A 27,269-nucleotide genomic window follows, 5' to 3' on the forward strand; every position below is an offset into this window, starting at 1 on the left:
CTTGATTGGGTGCACTCCTTAGCCCAAGCAGCGTCCTGTTCCCAGCCTCCTTCACTGGTTTCTGTGATTCAGACCTGGAGGGAAGCTGCCCTTTGCTCTGAGCTGACTGTTCATGGCAGTTATCACACTCTGACAGTGCAGTTACACAAAGAGGACATGTTACAGGCTCAGGGGCTCACTAGGGCTGCACAGAACCCTTCAGCTTGTTGGTACCCATCAGGATTACCACTGGATGAAGTCCCTTTGCCATGAGCTGCTCAGTCATCTCAGAACAGTTGTTGGTTTTGCCCATGGGGTTTCTCCATGCAGATGCTGGATGGAAATGACCTGGACGGAAGAAACCTCTGCACACCACGGCTATTGGTGCTGTTGCTGCTGGAGAGCCTTGAACTCCCTCCATGCTGCCTGATGGGTACTGAGCTTTGTGTTCTTCACCCCACACTGGTTGTGGCACTGGAGATCCGTCACAATTTAAGCATGTGTGATGGCTTAAAGCTCTATTACACAGCCATGCCATGGCCTACTTGATGTGCTTTCACCATGTGTCCTCCCAGGCCTAAAAATGAATTCGTCAAATCCCAGACTGGTTTGGGTTGGAAGCGATCTTAAAGCTCCTCCAGCTCCAACCCCCTGCCACGGGCAGGGACACCTTCCACTGGAGCAGCTTGCTCCAAGCCCGTGTCCAACCTGGCCTTGAACACTGCCAGGGATGGGGCAGCCACAGCTTCTCTGGGCACCCTGTGTATAACCCCATGGCACTCGAAGGGGGTCTGCGGCCTGGGCCCCATCTCCCGGGGCGGTTCCGTACCCGGGCGGCTGAGCCCCGCCTGACCACCAGGGCCGGGCCCCCTCAGGCCATCCCCACAGCGACGGCGCGGCCGGAACTTCTTCCCGCCCCGTCTTCTCGCGAGAAGCCACCGTCATGAGCGTGGCGTCTACGCCACAGCCACCACCGCCGTCGTATCCTTCCGCGTTCTCCCCCTCCCCCTTCTGGAGAGTTCTGCACGGCAGCCGCCGGAAAATAGTCCCACTCCACGTCTGGCTATTCCCCCTGCTCCTCCTTCTCTCCTGCCTGTCCCTCCCCTTTCGATCCCGCCCCGGCCTCGGTTCGCTTCCGCCCCGGTCTTGGCGGCGGCCTCCGTGCCGTCGACGAGCAGCAGCAAAGAGCGGCGGGGGTCGGTGCGCCGCGGCGGAGTGATACGCGGAAGGCCAGAGAGGAGGCGCCAGCGCATAAAGGGTCGGCGGAGGGATGCGGTAGGAGCTGCGGCACCGAGCTCCAGCGCAGCGGCCAGGGAGCAGCGCGCCAGCCCCGGCCGCCGCAGGCCCCCGCCCGCCGCCGCCTCCGGGGGGGCCCCTTCCCCCTCCTTCCCTTCCCCCCCTTCTCTTTTTCCTTCCCCTCCCCCCTTTCCCTCCTCCTCTTTCCCCCTCTCTTTTCTTCATCCGCGCCACCTCCGCGCTCCTCCTTCCCCCCCTCCCCCTCGGAAAATAGTCCCCGCGGCTGCCCCCTCCCCGCCCGCCCCTCCTCGCCGCCTCGCGCACACAATGGCGCTGAAGAGAATCCACAAGGTAAGAGGAGGGCCGGGCTGGGCCCCGCCGCCGCCCGCACCGCGCCCGCACCCGCGTCCGCCTTACATAACCCGGCACGGCCGCCGCAGTCGCCCCGGGCCCGCAGGATGAGCTGGTGGCGGGGGAAAGGCCAGGCCGGGCCCTCCCCCAGAGGCGCGGGGACCCGTCGGGCCTGCCTGATGGAGGGGGGGAGCGCCCGGCTCCCGTCAGCGCTGTGGGCCCGGGGGGCGTTGTGCGGGGTCCCCCCCCTCCCTCCCCCCCAGCTCTCTCGGGGCCTTGCCCCGGGGCTCGCCTCACTCCCGCCCCAGTCGCCGAGAGGCCGCGGTCGGGCCCTTCCGAAGCAACGTGGCCCCCGGGCCTGGGGCCGCGAGGGGGCGCCGGTGGCGGGGCCTGGGGGTGGGCAGCGGCCGCCGGCAGCTGCTGCGGCGAGGGGGAAGCGGGTGGGGGGGTGTCGGTGCGGGGAGCGGGACACGCGTGGGGACAGCGGAGGAGGAGCCCGGGAAGCGGGAACCCGCCCGCGCTGCATGTTCTGGCGTGGCCGGGGCGGGAGCTCCGCGGTGGAAGGGCCTTCTCTTCCCTCCTCGGGGAGCGCAGAGCTTGTCACCGCCGGTCGCAGCGGTGCGGTTTGGTGTTCAATGGAGCCGGTGCTGCTCTATAGCCGGAGTCAGCTGGAGGCTCATAGGGAGAGGCAGGCGAGGTGCTTGCTCCCGGAGCAGGAGGGTGTTGGTTAGTGTCTGCCTCTCTCAGGACAGTACTGCTGCTGAGCCCCTTGAGGACTGAAAACTGTACTTTGCTCCATCATCGTTCTGTCTCCTACCTGGCAAAAGAGGGTTATTGCAGTACACTTCCATTGCCTTGGTGAGTCAGGCAGGGAATTTATATCCTCTTCTTCACTAAACGTGTAGCTGTCTGTTTGGAGTCTCCCTCTCAGGCTCAGGTGTAGCCATCAGCCTAGTCAGAGGGTTTCTGGTCTCCATTGCTGTGTAAATCTGGTTTTGGACTAGAACCAGATGCGAATCCAGTACTTGATGTGTAAGATCAGTGTGGTAGCTCTGTTTTGCCCTGTGTGCAGTGTTGGACTGTGTGTTAACCTCTTTGCTTTGCCTGTAGGTTATCTTGACGTTTCTGTGAAGCTTCGTGTCTCATTCTGACTCAAAGCTGAGGTGGAGAAGAAAATAGGAGAGCTTGAAGGCTTGTGTTTCCTTGAGGAGTAGGTAGAGGTGGGAAGGGAGGATTTGGAGTATTGTTTTTGTGTACTGGAGTTTCCAGATGAGCGTGTGGTAGTGGGTTATGTAAGGAAGTTGTGCTCTGAGTATTGCTTGTTTGAAACACTGGTAATCAGTGATACTCAGTACACTGCAGTGACTGCTGAAGGGGGATCAGTTTGGCTGAGGGGGAGTGGGGGGGATGCATGGGTAGTGTGAGGATTTAGTGGGGAGGGTCCTGCTTCTATTGGGAAGCAGGAATGCTGCTTTAGTAGAATTTAGTGCATGCTGGTGTTCAGCATTCAACACTCTTGAATCACTTTTGTTTCTAGTCTGTGGCTTTGAACAAGAGAGAAGCTGAATGTGTCGAGTCTTTGTTACCATTGGCTTCTTGTGGACTGTGGTTGTGTGCTGCTTGTGAGAGATGAAGGATCCTCAGGGATAATGGGAACTGTATGAGGTTTGGAGAGTGCTTAGAGCCTTGGGAAGTAGCGAGAGCGTTGCCAAAGCAGTTGTGTATATGGAGCCCTGCAAAGTCCCAAGTGTTTCAGTGGAGTAAGTGTGGTGGCTGTTGAGGAGGTGATGAGGCTATAGGCAACATATCCAATCAAGTACGTGAAAGGAAATAAACCCACTTACTCTGGTGCTTTACCAGTTAGACGGGAGTTAAGCTACAGGCTAGAAGGAGCACTCTTAATTTGAGCTGCTGTGGGTGCCTGTTAACTGCTTCAGTGGGGATCACTCCCTGTTTACACTCCAGCTATTTTAAGCCTATGGAGAGGTTAGTATCCTCTTGTTTTTGTTCTGGTGTCTGTGTGGAGTGACCAGCCCTGCCAGGACAACAGGGGAATGGGGAGTGTCTGACCTTTGCTGTTGTACCTTGAGGGGGGAACAAAAGCCTGCAAAATGTGGATGGAGTGGAAATAATCCCGGTAGACTTGAGCACAAAGAAGCAATGGGAAGGAAAGTTGCTGCTCAGGCACTGTAAGAGGGTATTGTCAACCTTGTTCAGGTCTCAAGCTTGCCACTGCCTCTTGTGCTGGGGCAGTTTGGGTTTCATGCTTGGCCATGGACTGTGAGGTTTTCTCCCAACTCTGTGTCCTTGGATAAGACAGGGATGAGAACTTGGAAACAAGCAGAAAATCTTAAGAGTAAACATTTAATACAGTGTTACCTGAAATGGCCCCCTGCATGTTGAACTCTCCTGGGCAGGAAGAGGGGCAGGACAAGGAGTTCTTGGTGGCTGTAAGTGGTATTTGGGGTGTGTGCAGGAGCCCTGTGGTCTGTCCCCGTGTGTCTGGTTGCTCTTGGGGTTGTCCAGAGACTCAAGACATGTCCACGTGAAGCAGCAGCTGTTCTTTAAGCAGATGCTCCAAAAGCTCAAGACTTGAGGTCTGATGTTGCGATGCTGCTTGTGTTATTCACTGCAGCATTCCAGCAGTCAGCTCGGGCACTTCCTGGTTTGCAGGTGTCAAGCTTGGGACTCTTGTCTTGTGAGAAATGTTTGGGGTGTAAGTAATGACACCAGCCACAAGTGTGGGGGTAACAGTGAAGGACAGCTTCATTGTTACTTTTATACATAATGATCTATTTTGATGGATATCTGTTATAAGAAGTGCCATGAGAAGCTATGCGGGGGCAGGATGGGTGTGATACTGGAGGACCATAGCCAGTGGCTTCCATTTCAGGATTTGGGCTGAAACAATTTGGGTTCAGCACATCCCCATGTATGTGGCTTATCCTTAGCAAATGCATTACCTGGTGTGATATGCCACAGTTACAGTGGGTAACTGGGGCACTCCTGGGAGATCTCTGAATGAGAGAGCAAGTAAAATCTGAGTTCACTGTCTCCTATGAGCTGCCCAGTAGGAAATTGGTGGACCTGACAGAAATCTGGAATCCCAGGCTGGTTTGTGTTGGAAGGGACCTTAAAGCTCATCCGGCTCTAACACTCTGCCACGAGCAGGGACATCTTCCACTGGAGCAGCTTGCTCCAAGTCCCTGTGTCCAGCCTGGCCTTGAACACTGCCAGGGATGGGGCAGCCACAGCTTCTCTGGGCACCTTGTGCCAGCACCTCAGCACCCTCACAGGGAAGAACTTCTACCTAAGAAGCTCATCTCAATCTCCCCTCTGGCAGGTTAAAGCCATTCCCCTTGGCCTGTCCCTACAGGCCCTTGTCCAAAGCCCCTCTCCAGGTTTCTTGTAGGCACCCTTCAGGCACTGGAGCTGCTCTAAGGTCTCCTCCCCTTAAGGAGCCTTCTCTTGTCCAGGCTGAGCCAGCCCAGCTCTCTCAGCCTGGCTCCAGAGCAGAGCTGCACCAGCCCTCGCAGCATCTCTGTGGCCTCCTCTGGACTCGCTCCAGCAGCTCCACATCCCTCTTGTGCTGTTGCCCCAGAGCTGGATCAGGACTGCAGGGGGGATCTCCCAAGAGCACAGCAGAGGAGCAGGATCCCCTCCCTCGACTGCTGCTCACCCTCTGGGGGGGGTGCAGCCCAGCACACGGTGGGGTTCTGGGCTCAAGTGTTCACTGAAGCTGGGTCATGGGGAGCTTCTCAGCCAAATCCCCATGTTCTTCTCGAGGCTGCTCCATCCATTCTCCTCTAGCCTATACAGCAAGAGGGAATAGGACATGGGAAGTTGTGCTGCTGCCCTGCTGAAGTAAAATCCTTACTTGCAGCAGAGGAATGGTGGTTTATAATGTAGAGACCCAAACAGCAGGTAGTGCTTTGCAGAACTGAACTGTATATTCCACAGAAGTCCTTGTTCACTGCAGGAGATGATGGACTTGCTTGTATCCCAGAGCTGTTTGACCTGAGATGCTATAGCATCACTTTATCCAAGCCCTGCCCCTGGCTGGGCTGTGTCAGGGTGTTTGGTAGGTTGAGCAGTGCTGGTGATGGTATGTGTGTTACCTGTGCCGAGCAGGGTGGTGTTTCTGTGCCTGTAGCTTTACAGTAGCCAGGGGGAACAATGTGGTGCTTCCGTTCCGGCTTCTTGCTGTGTTCGGGGAGCTGCCAGCGCAGCCCATCTGTGTCCAATTTCTTCTGTGTCCCTAGTACACAGAGTATTAGTGGAGCTTCTCTTGGCCAGCCAAAGCATTTGATAACTCTGATTCTGCTCCAGGTGGAAGTTACACTTAGCTCTTCCTGCTGTTCAGGCTTTAACAGAGCAAAAGTGAAAGGTGACAGTTGCAGCAGAGCTTGTTTCTAACCTGTACCTTGCTTATTGTACTTCATGCAGTTTGACTCTTCCTGTGCTGCTCACTTACCTTCTATCCTTGACTTCTGTAGAATCCTGAAAGAAGTCACTCAGTGGATTTCAAGCATTGAAAAAGCAGATTTTGTCAAAGGGGAAAGGATTAATGTCTTTATGGAGACTCAAATGCTTCTGCTCACAGGGATAGGAGCCTTAGAATGCAGATGCTCTGGAATCACATGAGTCCTGTAGACCAGGAGAGCACCTGTGGGTGGTGTGACCTTGGTGTGAGCTTGGCAAGTAGAGTGGAATGTGTGGTGGGTTCAAGGCCTAGATTCCATGTTGCTTGGCACTGCTCTGTTGAGAGCTGCTGTCAGTTCATAGCTAAGTGTCTGGAAGCTCCTTTTTGGTTTGTGAAGTCCTCATTTTGTAACGCAGCACTTCACAGGAGGGGGTCAGGGCCTTCAGGCAGATAAACTTGAAGTCAGATTAAAAGCTTGTTTCACTTACAGCTGCAACCTGAGGCAAAGATCAGGCTTATAATCAAGCTAATGATGTGGTCCCTGACGAAATTACACTTTGAAACCAGTTCAAGCTGGAGTAGGGATGGAAGACTGTGGAGCCTAAGCTGGAAGGCCTTTGGATAATGTCTGGCTCTTTGGAGGTGCTCAGCTGGTGTGCAGGACTTTGTCTGGGGTCTCTACTGTCTCCCAGCATTGCTGCCACTGACTACTAAAGGGTGCTGATGTTTTATTTGCTCAGTAGGCTGCCTGGTGGTTGCCAGTTACATTAGTTATTCTTTCTGAAGGCTGTATTAGCATTCATTAATCCTTAAAACCAGTCCTTATCTTCTGGCCAGAGCAGCTCTTTTCCAGGAGTATGTTAGATGGGGGAGAATTGTTGTCTGGAGGAATGAACGAGCTTCTTCAACAAATGGCTTTGCAGTTTACAATTAAAACTTAATTACAGCTTGATTATAACCTGAAATGCGTGCAGGGTTAACATTTAAAGTAGGACTTCAAATATTTGTGTTTCATGTGCTTTAAAAACTTCTTGTGCATGTACCTGAGCAAGGTACAATTTGAATGCCATGTGCTGGCTGTTGGGAGGTGCTGCTGGGAGAGGGTGATGTGGGTCTGGGTGAGATGTGGCACTGGCTATCCTCTGTGCCCTTGAGGCCTCACAGATGCCTTTCATGAGGGGGTCTGTGGCATGATCTGGGAATCATGCTCATGCTCAACCATTCTCATGCTTGCCAGAGCTCACACTTTGGGAGTGCAGCCCAGCACATGGTGGGGGAGTTCTGAGCTCAAGTGCACACTGAAGCTGGGTCATGGGGAGCTTCTCATCACCCAGCATCTCCAAGTCCTTTTTCTTAAGGCTGCTCTCAATGCAGTTTCCCCCCTTCTTTGTGTTTGCCAAATGAGATTCCAGGAAAAGGCTTTCCTGGAAGCCTTGTGTAGGAGTTTGTTTTGTTAGGAACTTAGGAACACAATTAAACCTGCTTTTAGACCTAACTAGCAGTTTGTGTGAATTATGTAGCATTCAGTGTACTGGTTCATGGGTGTGATGGTGGTTTCACTCAGCTTGGCCTTGGGGTGAGACACCCTGACCTTTGCTTTGCTTCCACTTCCTCATTTTTGCTGAGGAACTAACACATATTTTGAACTGTGAGATGGATCGAGTTCATGCTATGATGTGCAGCAGTGGCTCAGCACAAGGGTGATTTGCTGTAGAGGAGGTGGCAGAAATGGTGAGCTCTGTAGGTTGGCTTTGCAGCCTTATGGTGAGGTCACCTCCTGGGACCTGAGAGCTCAAACAGACTTCAGCTAAAGGCCACTTGAGTCTTTGCTTTTAAGTTCCTAAAGCAAAGTCTTCTGCATGTGCTTAAGGCTCTGAAGCTGTCCTGGATGGAACCAGCTGTGGCTTTCTTCAGGCCTTGGCTTAAAATCGGTGTTGTCAAGATCAGACTTGATCATTGACCAGAGCACAGGCCTTGCAGCTTCGGATCTGATTCATGTAGTAATCATAGAATCAGCCTGGTTTGGATTGGAAGGGGCCTTAAAGCTCATCCAGTTCCACCCCTCTGCCATGGGCAGGGATACCTTCCACTAGAACAGGTTGCTCCAAGCCCTGTCCAACCTGGCCTTAAACAGTGCCAGGGATGGGGTAGCTACAGGTTCTCTGGGCATCCTGTGCCAGCGCCTCAGCACCCTCACAGGGAAGAACTTCTGCCTAATGTCTTACGGCTGGTTTGTAGATGATACCAAAGTCATTGACTCCTCAACATATTCTGAGTTCTTGTTTTTCTGTGGGGTTAGTTGTTGTGAGTTACAAACTGGCTTGTCTCAGTGTCCCCCAGCAAGTTCTGGAAGCAAAGACCTTGCCAGTTCTGGTGTTGTGCTTGCAGGACCTTGAAAGCTGCACAGGAGTTTCCAAAAGGCAAAATGCCCTCTTTGTCAGATACAAGAGTTTGGCACTGTGCTGCAGCACCAGCTGCTCCTCTGCATTTGTGCCTGGGTCTGTACAGTTACCATTCCTGCTCTGAAACCTGGCTCTGCAGGTCTGACAGGTGAGTGAGCATATGAGCAGCTCCTTAAAGCTGTCATCTGTGCCCTGCAAGAGCTCCAGTGATGTGCTCATCTCTTGGGTGTGTAGAGGCACTGCTGTGGTTGGTACCTGCGCTCCAGAGGTGCCTCGTGCTGGTTAAACCATTACGTTGTCACCCAGGTTGCTGGTTTCTACCAAAACCAAGGGGGTTTGTATTGCAGGGCCTGGAATTGAGGGTTGTTGCTAAACTTCTCCAATGTGAGGAGCTTAAAGCTGGGAATACACTCTCTGAATTTATAGAGCAGAACCTGAAATGCAGCCTCAGGTGAGTGCAGTGTCACTGAGACAAGTGGTGCGAGTTTGTAAGTCATCTCTTCCCAGGGAGCTGTCGTATGCAGCCACAGAAAACCAAGGTATTCCTTCTAACTGTAAGTGAAGAGAGAGAAATAGTATTTTGATGAGAAACAAGTCTGCTATTGCCTGAACTTCATTGTTACTGTGGCTGCAGTTGTGAGACTTAGCTTGGGTACCACTGAAGGTGTGTTGTGTCATCTGGGCTGGTGGAGCAGTGGGATGGAGGGTGTCAGGGCAGCTTTGGGGCTGTGTGTTCCAACAGCTGGTAGTAGGGAAGGGCCCTGCTGGGTTCTTAAACATAATCCATAGTAAGTTGTGATCCTGCATGGAAAATGTAGGTTTAGTTGTATTCCTGAGTCTAGTGTTTTTATGCATAAAACAGGAGTGAAGGGATTGAGAACAGGTAAGGAAGGGAGGTTTAGATGTGGTTTTATAGCTGTGTTTGGAGCTTTGAGTACTGTAGCATTAAGTTGTTTTTTTCCGGAAGATTGGAGTCGGTTGCATTTGGAAGGGGACTGTACTATCTACACCTTCAGAAGGAGCAGGGCTATTCCTGCTTTTGTTTTCATACCCATGTTTCCACATTGATGCATGTGGATACTCACCTAATTCTGTGTGGCCATACCTTGACTCCCCATGAAGGGGATGTGTGGCCTTCAGGTGCTGGCTGCTTGTGTCAGTGGGTGCTGGTTCCTTTGCTGCCCTGGCTGCATGGGCTGTCTCTTGGCCTGCTGAAGCACAGCACAGGCCTGGCTGCTGCTGTGTGGTTTTAAGACTGGCACTGACTAAAAGCTTCTGTAGCACATGCACTTCTCTGGGTGGAGGGCGTTCTGTTGCTGAGGGTGATACTCAGTCTATTTAATGTTCTGGAGGTAAATCAGAAGTGGGCAGTGGGTGAAGTGTGCTGGTGGTGGTGGGGAGTGAGAGGCTGTGAGTGATCTCAATGCTACCATGTACTTGCAACCAGGAGGTAAAGAGGGGATCCTATTTAGCTAATGTTGGCTACTCTGAATTGCCATGTATAACTGACAACTCCCAAGAACTTTCCTTCTTTGGAGTGTATCTGAAAGTGCTCTTCACATTCAGGAGGCTCTTCAGCAGGTGCTGCATGCTTAATGTCTGCTCCTGTCCAGGTCCATGCTGAACCGTGAAGTGTGGGAGCAAGCTTTACTTGGGTCAGCCCTGGGAGGAGCATGAGGCAAGCTTCAGCAGTCTGGGGTCAAGTCAGGAGGCTTTCAGGTGGGCTTCTCAGAAGCTGGGAGCTGCTGAGAGCAAACCCAAGCTGTGTCTGCTCTGCAGTAGTGATGGCATGGGGAGCTTTATCTCTATTGCAAGACAGTTTAGGGGAGTGTATACTGAGGGGGAAATCCTGAGGTTACCTGTTTGCTGTGGGGCAGTGTTCCTGTCTTGTGACAGAAGAGGGCTTGGTTAGTGGTGACCTCCCAATTCTTGGGAATTAGAAGCTGGAACTCCCAGAGATCATCTGTTCATGAGCTGGAGCCACCCTAGAGCTGTTCCAGGGCAGGGGATAAAATCAGGCTGATGCTGAGGTGTTGGATTGAGGCCATCTTCGCTCTTAGAGATTGTAGGATATGTAACACCTTGGGAATAGTGGGATCTTGTAAGTTCTTCTTTCAGTGAAAGCAAACCTGACAGACCCTATGGCTTGATAAGGATTGTTGTGACTTAATATTGTGTGGAATCTTGGAGAGATAACTGAGGCACGTACCAAATGTATTACACGGGTTTAAGATGCACCTTTGCTTCCTGGGCTATTAGTTTCGTGGTTTCAGGAAACTCACCATTGTGAGCTTCATGGTCATGAGCAGGAGCGCCACCAGTAGCTGCTTTATTGCTAACATCTGTTGTGTTTTTCAGGAGTTGAATGACCTGGCACGTGATCCTCCAGCACAGTGTTCAGCAGGGCCTGTTGGTGATGACAGTAAGTATGTTGCTGTCAGCAACCTGCTGGCTCTGTCTTCCCCCTTCTAAGATGGGATGTCCAGTTCCTGAGCAAGGAGAACCCTACTGTTGCTTTTTTTTAAAGTACTACATCCCACTCCACATACTAATCTTAACTGTATTCCTCTTCTGTATCTAACACCTTCCTGTGTATCACTGGAGGTATGTGTTACTCCTGTGTTATTAATTGAGAACTCTGTGCACTGAGAACACCTTAAATTACACCTTTAGAATTAACTATTCTGGCACTCACAGGATGTGGTTACTGCACTTCAGTAGCTCTGGGGCCCAACCAGCTGCACACAGCTTCTGAGCTACTTTGGTGTCTGAACTGGATGTGGTGTAGTCAACATCCTGTAGAAGTAAAACAATCTACTCCTAGCACTAGCTGCTACCACAGCAAGGTCAGGGTTAACTGTATTTTACAAGGAGTTAACACTGTGTTGTAAGAGGGTTACATGCAGCCCTTGTTTGTAAGAGGTTAAAATGTGAATGGCAGGAAAAAGTAAATTACAGCTTAACTCATGAAGTGTTAGATTAATTTATTAATTTTTAGCCAGGTTTTCACTCAATTTGCAATTTTATTCATGGCTTTCTCCATAAGAAGAATCAGGATGTCTGCACTGCAGGATCCCAGACTGGCTTGTGTTGGAAGGGACCTTAAAGCTGATACAGTTCCAACCCCCTGCCATGGGCAAGGACACCTTCCACTAGAGCAGGTTGCTCCAAGCCTTGTCCAACCTGGTCTTGAACACTGCCAAATCCTGCTTTGGTTTGGACACAGCTGCTTGGGTATGAGATGGGGAGGCTCCACCTGTACTTCCTAAAGCACACAGTGCTGTTATGTGCGAGATCTGTGCTCAGCTCAGTTGGTCCTGCCAGCTTCCATGTAAGGGTAGCCTGGGACCATACCTGGCTGTTCCTGTAATCCCCTGGTGTACGATTTGAAGTTGTTCTGTCCCTTTGAAGCTGAGGATCTGTGTGAAAGCATAATAGTGTTTTGGTTTCTTTGGAGTTTTTTCCTGCTTTAAAGTCCTACCCTGACTTCTTTTAACTCACTTTTATGGCAAGGTCTGCTGTCATCTTAGAATCACAGAATGGTTTGCGTTGTAAAGAACCTTAAGATCATCTTGTTCCAACCCCCTGCCGTGGGCAGGGACACCTTGTACATGTGTGGTTTTTTTTTTTCCTAGGGAGGAGGGCAAGACTTGACTTAATAGTGTTTATATGGATGCTCCTTAGTGTTAGTTGTAGGTGATGTGCACCACTCAGCTTTGATGAGCTGTGAGTAAGGCAACTTAATTGCTGCCTTGTGCTTTATGGTAGTTTTCTGTGAGAGGCCTTTAAAGTGCAGTGGCTTTGCAAGCTCTGTGCTCTCCTCCACATTAACCAGGATCTTGCACTTTCTGGTGAACTACTTTTTATAGCAGCATTAAACTCTTGGTCATAGCTTAAGTGAGCAAGATCAGTGGGATGCTTGCAGTGAGGCAGAACACTTGTAATTCATTCTGTGCTTTATAACTTGACCATGAGCGATAAGGTGGATTCAGGTACTTGCATTGGTACTTAATGCATAAAATGCCTGAGATCAGGGAGTCATAGAATCCCAGACTGGTTTGGGTTGGAAGGGACCTTAAAGCTCATCCAGTTCCCAATCCCTGCCATAGGCAGGGACACCTTCCACTAGAGCAGCTTGCTGCAAGCCCCTGTGTCCACCCTGGCCTTGAACACTGCCAGGAATGGGGCAGCCACAGCTTCTCTGGGCACCCTGTGCCAGCGCCTCAGCATCCTCACAGGGAAGAGCTTCTGCCTAAGAGCTCATCTCAGTCTCCCTTCTGGCAGGTTAAAGCCATTCCCCTTGTCCTGTTGCTACAGTTTCTGAAGAGTCCCTCTGTAGCATCCTTGTAGGCCCCCTTCAGATATTGGAATATGTTTATGCTCTTTCTCATAGCAGCGCTGCTGTGTAGAAAAGGCTCCTTAAGAACACTTGGAAGCTTTGGCTGGGATGCATAGAACTTGCTGTGTGATGTGGGCTCTCTGACAAGTGTGCTGTTGGTGAAGAATCTGGGCTCATGAAGAGGGGATATTTAAATAGGAAAACCCTCTAACTAAGCACAGAGAGCTCTAAGCTCTGGTATTTTCTAAAAGAAAAAAGCTGCCAAGATCTTTGAGTCATTTCTGAACTCTTCAGAAGTGCTAAAGTGTTACAGAAATGTGCACTTTTCTATAGATACCTAGGATAGGTTAAAAAAGGCACTTGAAACCTGAGAATGAGAGTACTGAAAGGAGTGCAGACAGGACTGAGAGGTAGAAGCTGTGTTTGGCTTCGAGAGTTTTAGCAGTAGTGTCAGACTGCTTCTGGTTACTGCGCAGCTTAGTTCTGCTTTCCAGATAGTATTTCAAAGAAGCTGATAGATTCATGGAAGAGAAAAGACCAAGTTGTAGAGCCAGTATGGGGCAAGTGTCCTTTGTGCCATGGTAAAACTGTGCGGTTTCTAAGGACTTCTCAGAGGTGATGGAGACAGAGCTTGTCTGGTGGAAGAAGTGGTAACATAGGTTGCTGAATGCTTATAATGAAAAGTTACTGCAGGATTCAGAAGGCTTTAAAGCAATATTCAATTCTCTTCCTCATGCCACCTTTCTGAAGGATCTCTAATGAAAGACTTTGATTGCTGAGCACAGCACTGGGTGTGTGGCAGTGGATAACAGAGGCAGCAACAGAAAGGTACCTTTTCAGAGTCCCTGTGCCTCACCTGCCTGGTCAGAATGCCAGCCCTCTGGGTTCAGAGCACATCACACTTGTCCTGGATGTTCAGAGCATCTAAAGCTGAGGTTAGACAGGCACTTCCCTTGAGTCTGGAGTGGAGCTGAGGGGGGAATCCAAACAAACCACACTTCTGGCTTGTAAGATGCTAAGATTCACTGTGAATGCGTTTTTCTTTCTGGCTGCTCCTTGGGTTTTAGGCAGTAGTTGGTTATACTGGTTTCTCAGGGTGCAGGGCTGTGCAGGTTAAGGTCCTGTGCTTTGTGAATCTTGCAGCATCTGCTGATGCCTGTGAAATTCCTGGTGGTTTTCCTGTGACTAGCCACAACCTTCACTGCTGGGTTTCTGCTGCCCCTGTGTCCTCTTGGGTTTCTCACTGTCCTGCTGCAGGTGGTGGGAACTTACTGTGAAGCTGTCTGAACCCTTTTTAACATGGGTGAACACTACATAGGAGCACATAGAACCCCAGAATGGTTTGGGTTAAAGGGACCTTAAAGCTCATCCAGTTTCAGCCACCTGCCATGGGCAGGGACACCTTCCACTAGAGCAGCTTGCTCCAAGCCCCTGTGTCCAACCTGGCCTTGAACACTGCCAGGGATGGGGCAGCCACAGCTTCTCTGGGCACCCTATGCCAGCGCCTCAGCACCCTCACAGGGAAGAACTTCTGCCTAAGAGCTCATCTCAGTCTCCCTTCTGGCAGGTTAAAGCCATTCCCCTTGTCCTGTCACTACAGGTCCTTGTCCAAAGCCCCTCTGCAGCTTTTTTGTAGCCCCCTTAGGCACTGGGAGCTGCTCTAAGATCTTCCCAGTGCCTTCTCTTCTCCGTGACCCTCTGCCTTGATTTCCTGACTGTAGAAGGAAGTTTCTCAGGAGCTACCTGATGTCACCAGCTGCAGTACCCTTTGTACCAAACCTCCTGTTCTAACCAAATGCTCTTCTCTCCTTGCCTCAGCAGGGCTGTTCCTGTTCTGTTTTTCCTCCCTTCCTTGTATGAGATCACTCCCATTTATGGGAGTATGTATATTATGCCTGTATCACTTGTAATTACAGCCTGCTCATGCTCAAGTAGAACAAGCAGTGCCACTCAGGGCCAGAGTTACTTTTGGCCAAGGCAGTCCTGGATGCTGTAGACACCAGTTGCAAGTTAAATACAGAGCTGCAACTCTGTGGCTTGAAGACTCACCTTGCAACAACTGGAGTCTTGTGTACGGTTCCCCAGAGGGAAACTTCCCATGGTGCTAGTTCACAACTCATCTATTACTTTGGTGCTCCTTGAGCAGGCTAATGTTAGAGCCTTTGGAGAGCACCAAGAACTTCCTGCTGTGCCTCATACAGATTAACAGCTTTGATTGTTTTTCTTGTGTTCTGCAGCATAACAACATTCTCCACGAACCTTCTGTATTACCACATTAAGATGTTCTCTTGGACAGATGCATACGAGTGAGACTTGATTTTTGTCCATTTAATCTGAAGTGCTTAAACCTGGTCCCCAGTGTTGAGTGGAGACCATCAGTCCTGAATTCTCTTAAGCCTTGTATTGCTTCCTGCTGCTTTCATGAAATCTTGAGGCCTCTGTGGAGGCTGAACTTGAAGATTCAGTCAAGATACCACTGGTTTAGGCCATATCTGTACATATGGTACATACGAAGCTTGGGCTAACTTTCCATTTGACTCTGGATCTGTGTAAGAGACATCCTGCCTCGCAAAGGTGTGAGGTCATGCTTGCTCCAAGAGGGCAGTTGTTAGGAACATGGCTTTGATTCTGGTGTTTCATTGGAAACTACAAGTCAGAACTCACAATTCTGAGGGCGGAAAGCTGACTCTTCACTGCCTGGACGTGTTTTGTAGGGGGTTGTTTTGTAGGGCACATGTGTGAGGTACCACAGCAATCTCAAAAATGTGTGGAGCAAGTGTCTGTGGAGCGTTGGGTACTTCACTCTGTTTAATTCTCTGGCTTGCTTCCTGCAGCCTTTCAAAAGGCTTTGTTTTTAAAATGGGCTTTTCTGTGCTGCTTTGTCTGGAAGAAAGTAGTTCATTACTTGAGCTTCTCCAAACTGAAGTAAATCTTTCTCTTTTGCAGTGTTCCATTGGCAAGCTACAATAATGGGACCAGTAAGTATAAGAGAATTGATGTTCCTAGCTCTTTCTGATGAGCCTTCTTGTACTAACTCCTCAACCTGCAATGATTCTTTCTCACTAACAGAATGACAGTCCCTATCAAGGTGGAGTATTCTTCTTGACAATTCACTTCCCAACAGATTATCCCTTCAAACCACCTAAGGTGAGTGCCTTATGCTGGAAATCTATTTATTGCTGTGTGGTGTCATGTATGTTTGTGAGCCTACACTGAAATTCTCCTTCTTCTGCAGGTTGCATTTACGACAAGAATCTATCATCCAAATATTAACAGTAATGGCAGCATTTGTCTTGATATTCTACGATCACAGTGGTCCCCAGCACTAACTATTTCAAAAGGTACTTCCAATACTTATTGAATTTTACTCTGCTGAAATGATTTACTCACTTGGATTTAGAATGTAAAAACCTGTTCGTGTCTCCTGAGTTCCACAGTCTTGTCACCTCACCTCAGGTTCTGAACACTCTTAGCTTAAAGCCAGAGATTAAACCTGACCTATGTCAGTGGAAGACTGCAAACCAAGTAAAGGATGGAGGCAAACAGCTGTGGCTTTGAAAAAAACACTAAAGCTGCTTGGTTCTTGGTTATCTTAAGGGGAACATCAGAACACCCATGTTGGTCACTTTCTAACAGAGCTTTCAATGACAGGGACTGCTAAAACACACATTAAAACTTAACTAGCTTGCACTGTCTTAATATTCAACTGAAAACATCTTGGTCCCTGTGAGCTCTGTTAGCCTGTGGGGCACTGGAATCCATCCTTTGCCTCTTAGATCAGTATTCATGTGTGATGTGAATAGGAAGCTTTAAACGCCTAGAAAGAAGACCTTTGCATTTTACTGATTTTTCTGGCTGTTGAAACTGTAGCTCAAGCCGTGGCTATTGAGCACTAGTTTTGGATCTCTGCATGGACCATATCTTGAGCATTTCATAGCTTCACAACTTGAGCATACTTCATAGCTTCACAGTGTCTTTGTAATCAAATACTGCAGTTATCACATTTAATTGTAGCATATTCGTCTTGGTGTCCCAGCCCTGTGAGGCTGTCCTGTTGCTTGTAATTCTTCTCTCCAGCCACATATGATGTTCCTGGAGACTTCTTGGTTCAGACAGATGGCTCCTGATGCCCCTGTCTTGGACATCATAACTAGCTCCCTTTTACTGAGCTCATGGATGTTCCAGCCTTCCCTGTCTAGCTAAAGGCTTCAATTTATAGAAATAAATGGAAAGGCAAAAGATTGAGTAGTCTGATGTCAGTGAATCTGCTTGTGCATGAAGCTCTGAAAGTCTTTACTGTGAGTTGAAAGAGCTAAAGAAGTGGTGTCAGAAAAGGGGGACCGATTGCCAGGGTAATACAGCTTTCCTTACAAGTGCTTCCTGTCAGGTACTGGCTACTGTTAGAAGCATTAAGTTAGTACTAAGTCCTGGCATCCATTGTTTTTTGGGTAAATTGCTGTATGATTCGTTAGAGTGCCATAGTTGGATGCTTGTAGTCATGTTTTAGAGAGGCTGAAATGACTAAATAGGCATGTTTGAAGATAAGGGAAGACTGGAATTAGAGTTGGAAGATGGGGTAAGAACTTCAGAGGCTAGTTAAGGGCATCAAGGGACTGCCTATGAATGGCTGTTAGCTTTAATCCTACAATAGTTTGGGTTGGAAGTGACCTTAAAGCTCATCCAGTTCCAACCCCCTGCCACACGGGTATGGACACCTTCCACTATAGCAGGTTGCTCCAAGCTCTGTCCAGTGTGGCCTTGAACACTGCCAGGGATGGTACATCCCTCACAAAGAAGGTCTAAAATTTCATTCTGCAACCCAGATACAGTTGGGATGTGCTTTTAACATCTCCTGTTTTTTGCCTTGAACTCCTTTTTATCTTCCTCTTGGTGTAAGCTGTGGGATTAATGTGGCCTTTCTGTGCTACTTCCTTTTAAATTACAGTGCTACTTTCTTGGTGGAAAGACTGAGAAGTCACATTAGTGCTACTCCATCATCCCAGTGAAGTGGTAAAGGTGGGGTCTTGGCTGCTTACTCTGGAGGTTAGTGGGTTGCTCCCAAAGGCTCTAGCTTGGGAAGCTGCCCTGTTTGCTGGGAGAGGTATTGCAGGCCTGAGCTTAGGCAATATGAGCAGTTCTGTTTCAGACCACTAAGTAAAGAAGGAACTTTCCCTTTGTGAAGTTGCTTACAGAGGGAGAGCTCTTGGACAGGGTATTAGAGGTGACTACATCTCGGGGTCTTGTTCTGTCTCTCAATGTTTGTCCCTCCTAGGCCTGTTGAAACAGGTTCTGAAGCACTGGGAGTCTCAGTAGAATAGCTAACTTCCTTGTATTAATTCTGGAGTAAGTGTTCCTTAAAGAATACTTAGTGGAGAATAAATAATCTCAAAATACAGCCTTAACTACACCTTGGTGGTTGATTTAAACTCCAAAGCTTAAGCAGAATGTGTAGGCTTAAACGTGTTACCTCAAAGTCTGCATAAATAGGAAATTCCCATTGCCTTTAACAGGAGAATAAGGAGGTTTAACCCAATTACAACTGTTAGCAATTTTGGGGGAAATCCAGCTTGCTTTTGCTTTTGGTGTGTCGATTGGCAAGAGTTAACACCGAACTCAAGTAGTTCTTCAGTAAAGATCAGGCTGACTTACGCTGTCCTGTCCCCACTTCTCCCCACTTCTATGTCCAGTGCAGTGGTAATTTTCTGTGGTGCTGCTATTAGAGGTGTTAAAAGTGGCTTCACCAAGACATACTGGGTGGGAATTCTCAAGTACCCAGCAACCTGACTGAACTTGCTTGGCATGGCTTTGTCACATAGCATGGACCAGTCTTTCCACATGTGCTGAGTTAGGGCTCTGAGCGAAACTTTAATTCTTGTAGTCCACATCTCTTACAACTTCAATGTAGCTGCTTGGGTGGCTTCCCAGGGATGTTGTCCTTGCTGGAAAGGAGACTGCACTAGAGGAGTATTGCTGGCAGATGGATGGAAGTGATCCTTCCCCTCTGCTTGGCACTGGTGAGGCTGTACCTGAGCATGTGTCTGGTGCTGGGCTCCCCAGAACAAGACATAGTGGGGAGAGCCAGTGAAGAGTCATGAACATGAAGATTCTGGACCATCTCCCATTGTGAGGACAGGCTGAGAGAGCTGGGACTCTTCAGTCTGAAGAGGCTCAGGGGTTCCTATTGATGTATATGAATACTTGAAGGTGCAGGAATGACAGAGCCAGACTGCTCAGTGCAGGGTGACAGAGCTAGAGATAATAGGCACGCACAGGAGGGTCCCTCTGAGCATCAGAAAACACTGAGCACTGGCACAGGCTGCTTTGGGAGGTTGTGAGGTCTCCCACGTTGGAGATACTTAAAAGCCATCTGGGCATGGTCATGGGCAGTCTGTTTAAGCTGACTCTGCTTGAGCTGGGGGGGATTGGACAGGATGATCTCTGGAAGACCCTTCCAACCTCAGCCAGTTTATGATGCACTGGGCAAAGCTTTACTCTCTTGTCACCAGATTGTTGAACTGACTTAGCAGGAATTCAGTTTGCTGTGAAGCAAGAAGTTTAACCTGCTCAGATTTAAAGGTATACTTCTGTTGGAGTAGATAAGATTGCTAGAAGAGTTTGAAATGGGGCTGTCATTAAGAAATAGGATTTTCCCCAAGTAGGGTCTGGAGTTGTTGGAGTTTACTCAGGTGCATCTTGCCTGTTTGTAGTTGAAAGCCAGTCATTTGGTCCTTAGCACTTGAACTTGCTGGGCTGTGTTCAGTCCGGATTTAATGGTACAAGCTTCATGTTTGGTACTTTGACACCTCTGTGCCTCAAAAGCTTCAAGGGTCTGGGGCCTGGAACTCCAAAGCAGTGGTTGTAAAGGCAGAGACTCTTTCCAGGAGTCAGGATTCCTGGTTTTGAGGGATAGAGATGTAAGTGGTAGTGAACTGCGATAGGGAGGCTCTTGGCTGTCAGTCTGCTGGTGGTTAGCAGAGGAGGAGTCTCAGCTGGGGTGAGAAGTAGGACAGCAGGATAAGGTCTTGAAAACAGAATTAAGAGTTGCTCAGCAGCAGGGATGTGTCCAAAGCTCAGATCTATGCTAGCAGAGATGTTTCATAATCTCCAGAGTACCATGCTCCATTAAACCTGAGCTGACAGACCTTGTTACTTTCATATTCAGAAATGTGGCTGGATGAGCGGGATCAAAAAGCCCAGCTCTGTCTGTTGGAGCCTGGGGCCTGATCTCCAGGGGCATGACAAATTTCTCTCCATGGAAGGAACTTAGTGGCTAATACTTATCATTCACCTGGGACAGAGCAGCAGGGTGTGCTGCCTCAGTACTGAGAACTGATATTGCCATGGTGGTGAGGAACTGATAACGGCCCTGTTTTATCTGACCTGTTCTATGGCAGTGTACAAGACTTTGATCATATGGTGAGGCACTGGCATAGAGAAGCTGTGGCTGCCCCATCCCTGGCAGTGTTCAAGGCCAGGTTGGACACAGGGGCTTGGAGCAAGCCGCTCTAGTGGAAGGTGTCCCTCCCCATGGCAGGGTTTGGAACTGGATCAGCTTTAAGGTCCCTTCCAACCCAAACCAGTCTGGGATTCTATGATTATTATTTGCCACCTTATGACAGATACCCAGCCTGACCCAAGCAGCGATCTGGCCCTTCTGGATAAGCTCCCCCCAGTTTTTGTATTGGGCATGATGTGCTGTGGTATGGAATATCCCTTTGGCTAGTTCGGGTCAGGTGTCCTGCCTCTGCTCCCTCCTGGCTTTTTGTGCCCCTCCTCTCTGGCACAGCTTGAGGCACTAAAAAGTCTTTGATCAGGGTAAGCACCACTGAGCACAACTAAAACATGGGTCTGTTATCAGTATTAGTCTCAGGCTTAAAGGCGCAACACAGCTCTGCACCAGCTACTAGAAGAAAATGAACCCTATCCCAGCCTAAACCAGGACAGCATTGTGGGGAAGTAAAACAAAGCAAAACCAAGTTTTGGAATGAAATGCAGCTTTCAGCTGACAAAGTTTTAAGCTGCTTAATATTTTCCAACAGTCTGGACTACATTGACATTGAAGAGCAGAGAAATAACTGTACTTGATCCCATGGGAAGTGAAACTTGCCTGTTTTGCTAGTACTGATAAAAATTCAAACTTAAATCCTGAACAGTGCAAGCTTATGCTGCTGTGCCCCTTCAGTGAGACTCAAAGGGATGTTGTCAAACTACTGCCACTGGAGCAGCTTCACCAGTGGCCATGCAGGATGAGTAGGACAAGGTGTAAAACGACATCACGTACTCACAGGGACTTGTCCAACCTGATCCTGTGGTTAGAAGATTTGATTTGTGAACTACTTTTTAATTATCTTCTAATGCTAGAGTCATTTGACTTGGAAATGTCAAGGGTTTGCAACGGAATTAGTTGCAGTAATACTTGATGCAGAAGGTGGTGGTCTGGTGACTCTGTTCCATACTGTTTAGTTACTGTGATGCATCAAAGAACTCCTTATATGCAGCTGACATTATTAAGGATTACTTCCTCTTTCCTCTGGCACTGAGCTCCTTAAGCTCTGTAAGTTACCTTCTTCTAAGGGGGTTTTCGTAGTGGTCTGGAGGCTGCTTGTGTTGGTTGGTCTATAACACGTATATGTGCAGCACTCTGGTGGGAATCCTCAAGAGAGAAACTTCCTGAATATAAGTTGGACGAATAGCTGGGCTCAGCAGGCTTTTAAAATTAAACCAGTTTATATAACTCAGTGAATGTTTTTCATGCTGAGGGTATACAGATAAAAAGGGAAAGATGTGAAAGTAAGAGCAAGGGTGATGGAGAGTCAGACTCAGACTGGTTTGTGTTGGAAGGGACCTTAAAGCTGATCTAGTTCCAACCTTCTGCCGCAGGCAGGGACACCTTCCACTAGAGCAGCTTGCTCCAAGCCCCTGTGTCCAACCTGGCCTTGAACACTACCAGGGATGGGGCAGCCACAGCTTCTCTGGGCGCCCTGTGCCAGTGCCTCAGCACCCTCACAGGGAAGAAGTCTTTTGGTTAATGAAGACTCAGAAGATTTGCTGGCACCATTTCTACTTACAAAATCAGTGAAGTGCTGAGGAATGAAATCTAGAAATGTTTTTGGAAGTGGTTAGATTGACAGAATTCATCAAAGGAGGTGTTTAGCTGCTGGTTAAGTTCTAACAAACCACAGCCTTTTAGTAAGTAGTACCAGTGGCATCTTTATTCAATGGCCAGCAGGTAGCAAGGATAAACTCACACTGATACCTGTAAACCAAGAACTAAACCTGCAAGACTAGAACAGGGGTTATCTCTCTCTTTCTTCCCCTGTTTGAGGCAGACTTGCATCTTGCTGGACAAAACTGGTTTGTGGGCAGCATCATCTGCTCTGGAGGACACAAAGCAAGGCCCTGCTTATCCTGGTGCCCATGCTTTTGGTCATGGGCACCAACAGCTGACCACTATCTTGTCTGGTTAGTGCTTTGAGGAGATATTGGGGTTTTGTAAGGCTGATGGGAACTGCATGAGGAGGAACTCGTGCAGCTACGTTGAGTGATGCGGAAACGGGCAAGATGGTAGTGGGGGAGGGCAGGGAGAACCGGACAGACTTGCAGCTTAGTTCTGCTTCTAAGGGTGATCAGTGGCATGGCAGGAGGTTGGAACTGGATGATCTTGACGTCCTTTCTGATGTAAACCATTCTATGACCTTGTTCAGAAGAGTCCTTGGCTGTTCAAGGACTGTGGTAAGATAAAACTTGAGGGAGAGCTGAGGAGAACACTCTGGGTTTCCTGTGGTTTCTGTTGAAGAGGGGATGGATGGTAACTGTTTTACTCTCCTTACCAGCTGGAGAAGCTTCAGTGACCAGAGCAGTGCAGTCTGACAAATATAAAGAAATGAGCTACAGGGAAGTAGCTGAAGAAATGAGAGTTTTGAAGCTGAACTGTGTGGCAGTAGCTGGGTGTACGATGGGACAGAGATTCTTATTGCTGAACGCTAATGCGAGTTTTACTCAGTGTATGTGGAGGGAGGACAATGCTGAAGCTGATGGGAAGTGCTACAGGTACTAACACAGGCTTTGTCCCTTTTAAGGGCCAGCACTGCAGGACTAGTGGCTTGTACATGCTGCAGCACGAAATTAGTGTCTGCACGCTCTGAAGCTGTGTTCTGAGAAATAGCTGAATAAATGGTCTGGGTGTCAGTGGATGGTAGAGAATAATGAAGCTCTTAACTCCCAAGTGTACAGGACAAAAAGGAACAGGAGGAAGAGGAGGTTCTTCATTCTAGAAGAAATATGTTCACTTACATCAAGAACAGTTTATTACTAAACTTATTCTAGAAGCTTTTAACATGAAGTTGATAATTCATTAGTGAAGGGACTACAGAACTCTTCATGAAAAATACCCTTTGGAAAACCAAACTAACTGGGTGCTGGGTGCTCTCATCACTGCACGGTGGAACTTGCTTTTTGTCCCACTTTAAAAACCATTTCCACATCCAGTGAATTCCAGACTTCTTTTTCCCCTTCTCTCTGTTTGTGCTTTGGTTTGTGGCTTGTTTTAACCTACCATAAAACCCACAAAAGAGTTCTGGGATGGATGCTGTTCTCTTTCATTGTCAGCTGCTGTCTTTCAGCACAGAGCTCTGCCTCCTGCTCTGCAACACAGTAGCAAGCAATGGAAGTTGAGCAGATTTCTGTTTAGTGCCGTCAAACTTTGAACTGCTGTCATCTCCAACTTGCTTGGAGGATGCTCTGTGACAGCTCTGCTCTTCCTGCTGGTGGTGGAGGCACATACGGAGTGGCACTGTTTGCTTTTCTCTCAGCCTGTTTTAATCAATACAATGAATGTTTGGCGTTTCTTGGAGGGGGACAAAGATGTCCCTGACGTGCCTTGTGGAGTGTTGTCCCAATATGCTTAGCTTATAGCTTCCTGCCTTTAGTTTGGTGTGAACGCAGGAATGTGCGTGTGCTATTTGTGGCTTTGCAGGCAGCCTCCTGACTCCTTACATGGAGGAAGGTTGACGCTGTGCCGAGCGGGATGTGGCTTCTGGGATACAGACAGCACATATTTATAGTGAAACTTGAAAGTTCAGGGCTTGGTGGTTGGCAGGAGTGCAGTAAGCCATGCTTGCTTGATTCATTTGGAATACTATAATACAGTTAATCCATCTCAACCTTTCTTATGCTCAGAAAGTAATTGGATAAAGTCTTTTAATTCTCTGCAAGATGAGTGTTCTTGTAGCTGTGAGCAGCTCATGCCTCCTTCATCTCATTGAACCTGGTTGCTGTTTGTCTCTTGGTGTTTCTGCAGGTCATTAACAGGTGGTTTAGGGAGAGGCTGAATTTCAGGTGCAAAAGCAAGGATGTTTCCTGGGGAGGCTTTCAGCCTCTGCCTTGTTATTTAAGGCTGTACTCAGCTACACCTGTGCAGGAGGTTACCTGTTGTGGTGACAGCTAAAAACTCATGACCATGCAGAGTTGCATGGTAAAATGGTAAGGATCTTTGTTCAGAATCACTTGGCTGTGTATGTGACATCACTGCTCCTTGGCTATTTGAAATGATGCTAATTGCTAGAGGGAAAGCCAGTGCATGGGCTGACTTGTGGAGGTGTCTTTGGTTGCACTTAAACTCTAATTCAGTATCTCTCTCTTTTTCTCCCTAGTACTTTTGTCCATCTGTTCTCTGTTGTGTGATCCCAATCCAGATGATCCTTTAGTGCCTGAGATTGCACGGATCTACAAAACAGATAGAGAAAAGTGAGTATGGAAGCCAAAAAGCACGTGACGTGTGACAGAGCAGAACCCGCAGTTCAGTAGTAATGGGGATCTAAAAGGACCTGCTTCTGGGAAAAGAGTGTGAACTTTGGTTTGCCTTTTCACTCTAACTGTGGTCTCTTTAGAGATGTTTTTCTCCCCCCCCCGGGACTTGTAGTACTAATACGTTAACAGCACTGCATTGTTGTAGGACAAAGGTGTATATGCCAGAAGTGAAGGGTGTAGAGGTCTTGTACTTGTGTGGTTTTATTGCTGCATCTTTGTTCCACACAATGGTCTTTCATTAGCGTTGTAGCAGTTGATTACAGGTTTGCTTGATTTAATGAAAATGGGAAGTGAACAATGCAAATCTGGTTGATGTGGAGCTTTGAGGTGAATGTGACCAGCTCTGAGCTTTCCCTGCCTGCTGTAACGCCACGTAACCAGCAGAGGGAGAGCAGGTTACTCCAGTGGAGAGAATTTCCACAGTCGCTATTGGTGATGGAATCATACAGGCAAAGGAAGAACAAAAATACCATTTTGCCTTAATTTGACAACACAAGGGAAGAACAAATGGTGTAGAGGTGGGGTAGGAGGGCTCAGAGCTTCTCTGGAGTAAACAACAAGAGTAGAGAGAACTCTAGTGCTGATGAGCGCTTCGAAAGCACCAGCTTCCTGAGCATTGTAAACACATTTCCACCTTGCTGTTCCCTTCCAGTTCTGATCAGTAGTGTTTATTTTATGAAGCTGCATGATCATCTGCAGAGAACACGGAAGGAAGGGAAAATGATCCACAAACTTGCTTACTGCATACTTGAGAAGCAGTGTTAGAAGAGCTCATGCAGCCTGGTTTTAATGAGAGCTGCAAGAGAAGCAGTATGTATTGTGAGGCACAGCTGACAGTGACTGACAGCACTTAATGTATGCAGGGCTTTTTCCTTTTTCCTTCCCCATCCGCCCCCCAAATAGGGAAATTTGGTGCTTAAACACAAGTGGACTTGCTTCTTGAGTAGTCTCCGAACAGTGATATGTAGGCAAGAGCATTTGTTAAAGTACGTCAGGTTCTTTAAGCTAAAAAATGCTCTTTAAGCACAAGAGCCAGCTCTGCACATAGCTGGGAGACTTCTTGCTTAAGTTCTGCTTTTTCTTATTCTTTCTTAAGCTTTTTGTACAAATCCTGTACAAAAGAACAGGATAAAAAGGTGTGTAAGAATAAGAACACCTTGCCTTCTGTTGTCAGCAATAAGCTTTTAGCAGTACTGCTAACCGCAACTGCTTTTAGATGTTTTACATGTGAATCCTGAGCTGCTTCTACTAGTGGCTCTGGCTCTAAAGGGCATTTGGGTGGAAAAGCTACAGGTGATTTAGGAAATATTGTGCTTTCAGAATAAAACCAAATCCTGTTGGATAAATCAGTGTATCCTGATAGCTATCAAAATGGCCAAATTCAACATTTAGCAAGAAACAAGGCTGTGATGGGGTTTGGCAGCTGAGTAGGTATCAGGAACTGGGATTTAGTTTCCGAGGAAAGAAGAATGAGGTGGGACATATTAATCTCTCTTCCAAGAGTGCCAGGTGCCTGCAGTAATAGCATCCCCAGGAATGCAGTGGCTGGGGGCTGGGGAAGGTGTAGGTAAAGATTTCCTGAAGATACTCAGCTCTCTTTTGTGGCTGGAATCACAACCATCTCCTATCCCTGTTGTCAGTGGGACTGGTTACTTTTCCATGAAGTACTGTGGGCTTTCTGCTTTCCCCTGTTTGCCTGATGTTTAGTTTGCTCTTATGAATTTATGCTGGAGAGTGTAAGCTCTTGGCATGTGTAGATTGCAGAGTTGGAATGCTGTTCACATGCTCTGTTGAGTAACTCCTCTCTTTGTACATGCAGGTACAACAGAATAGCTCGGGAATGGACTCAGAAGTACGCGATGTAATTAAAGAAATTATTGGATAACCTCTACAAATAAAGATAGGGGAACTCTGAAAGAGAAAGTCCTTTTGATTTCCATTTGACTGCTTTCTATGAGCCCACGCCTCATCTTCCCCTGTGCACATGTTTACCTGATACAGCAGTGCTGCGTGTTGTACATACTTGGAACAACAAAATAGAAATACTGTATTTCCCCGTACCAACATTGACTCCTAGCAGAGAAGTGTGTGTGTGAAAAGCTGGTTCTTCAGTCATAACTTTGTGAGCCTAAAAGCATTCCCTCTTGATTTAAATTGGGTAGTAAAATGTGACAGGAGAGTGATGGTGGAGTTCAGATCTCTAGGGACAGTGTTGCTGGTCCGTGAAGGATTTTAAGTGGAATCCTTTTAAACTCATAAGTTATGAAAATCAAGGTGAAGAACTTGAAGCTGTTTCTGTATTCATTTTATTCTGAAGGACCTACACCTTAGGTAAATGTTATGACCAATGAGAGAAACTGTACCCACATCCTGTGTTTAAGGTCTAAGTTTAACCGGTCACCATTTAAATGGATTGGAGCTATTAGTGCATCAAGTGATGTTGATTTGTTTCAACTCTCTCCCTTCCTTCATACTTCTTTTGGTTTGTATGTGGTTTCTCAGTTAATACCTAGCTAATAGCTCTTATTTTTTTTCTTAAGTTTTTTAACTGCTTAGGTCTTTCTGGATGTAAGGGTAAAAATCCATTTGACAGACAAACTTGTGTGTATTTAAAGACCCAACTGCTCCCCTGGAGCTTGTACGTTCAAGAATGATTAATCTGTGTAATAAACTGATTACTACAGTCATTACATATAACTTTGTGTGAATAGGCTTTTACTTTTAAGAGCAG

At 48.0% G+C, this 27,269-nt stretch overlaps 2 protein-coding genes across 4 annotated transcripts in view; both read left to right on the top strand.

The window, feature by feature from the left end:
* The window catches only part of NDUFA2 (NADH:ubiquinone oxidoreductase subunit A2), a 346,452-nt gene that overhangs the window by 36,233 nt on the left and 282,950 nt on the right, over positions 1–27,269 (top strand). The window lies entirely within an intron of this gene.
* UBE2D2 (ubiquitin conjugating enzyme E2 D2) lies at positions 1,146–27,235 on the top strand. The gene is made up of 7 exons (XM_061456549.1): positions 1,146–1,566; positions 10,750–10,813; positions 15,677–15,708; positions 15,800–15,877; positions 15,966–16,071; positions 24,382–24,475; positions 26,358–27,235. Exons 1-7 carry the CDS (start codon positions 1,543–1,545, stop codon positions 26,401–26,403), a joined length of 444 nt encoding a protein of 147 aa, XP_061312533.1. The 5' UTR covers positions 1,146–1,542; the 3' UTR covers positions 26,404–27,235.

Source organism: Pezoporus flaviventris, unplaced genomic scaffold (assembly GCF_033815535.1).
Source record: "Pezoporus flaviventris isolate CSIRO_AGI_PZ_B2104156 unplaced genomic scaffold, CSIRO_AGI_Pfla_v1 ptg000023l, whole genome shotgun sequence".
NCBI lineage: Eukaryota > Metazoa > Chordata > Aves > Psittaciformes > Psittacidae > Pezoporus > Pezoporus flaviventris.

What these genes read in the sequence shown, in the direction of transcription:
- UBE2D2 (XM_061456549.1), top strand. Translation starts at nt 1,543, where the DNA reads ATGGCGCTGAAGAGAATCCACAAG. An exon ending in AAGCTACAATAATGGGACCA is followed by an intron (nt 15,709 to 15,799) that starts GTAAGTATAAGA and finishes TCTCACTAACAG; the next exon opens with AATGACAGTCCCTATCAAGG. An exon ending in TACAAAACAGATAGAGAAAA is followed by an intron (nt 24,476 to 26,357) that starts GTGAGTATGGAA and finishes TTGTACATGCAG; the next exon opens with GTACAACAGAATAGCTCGGG.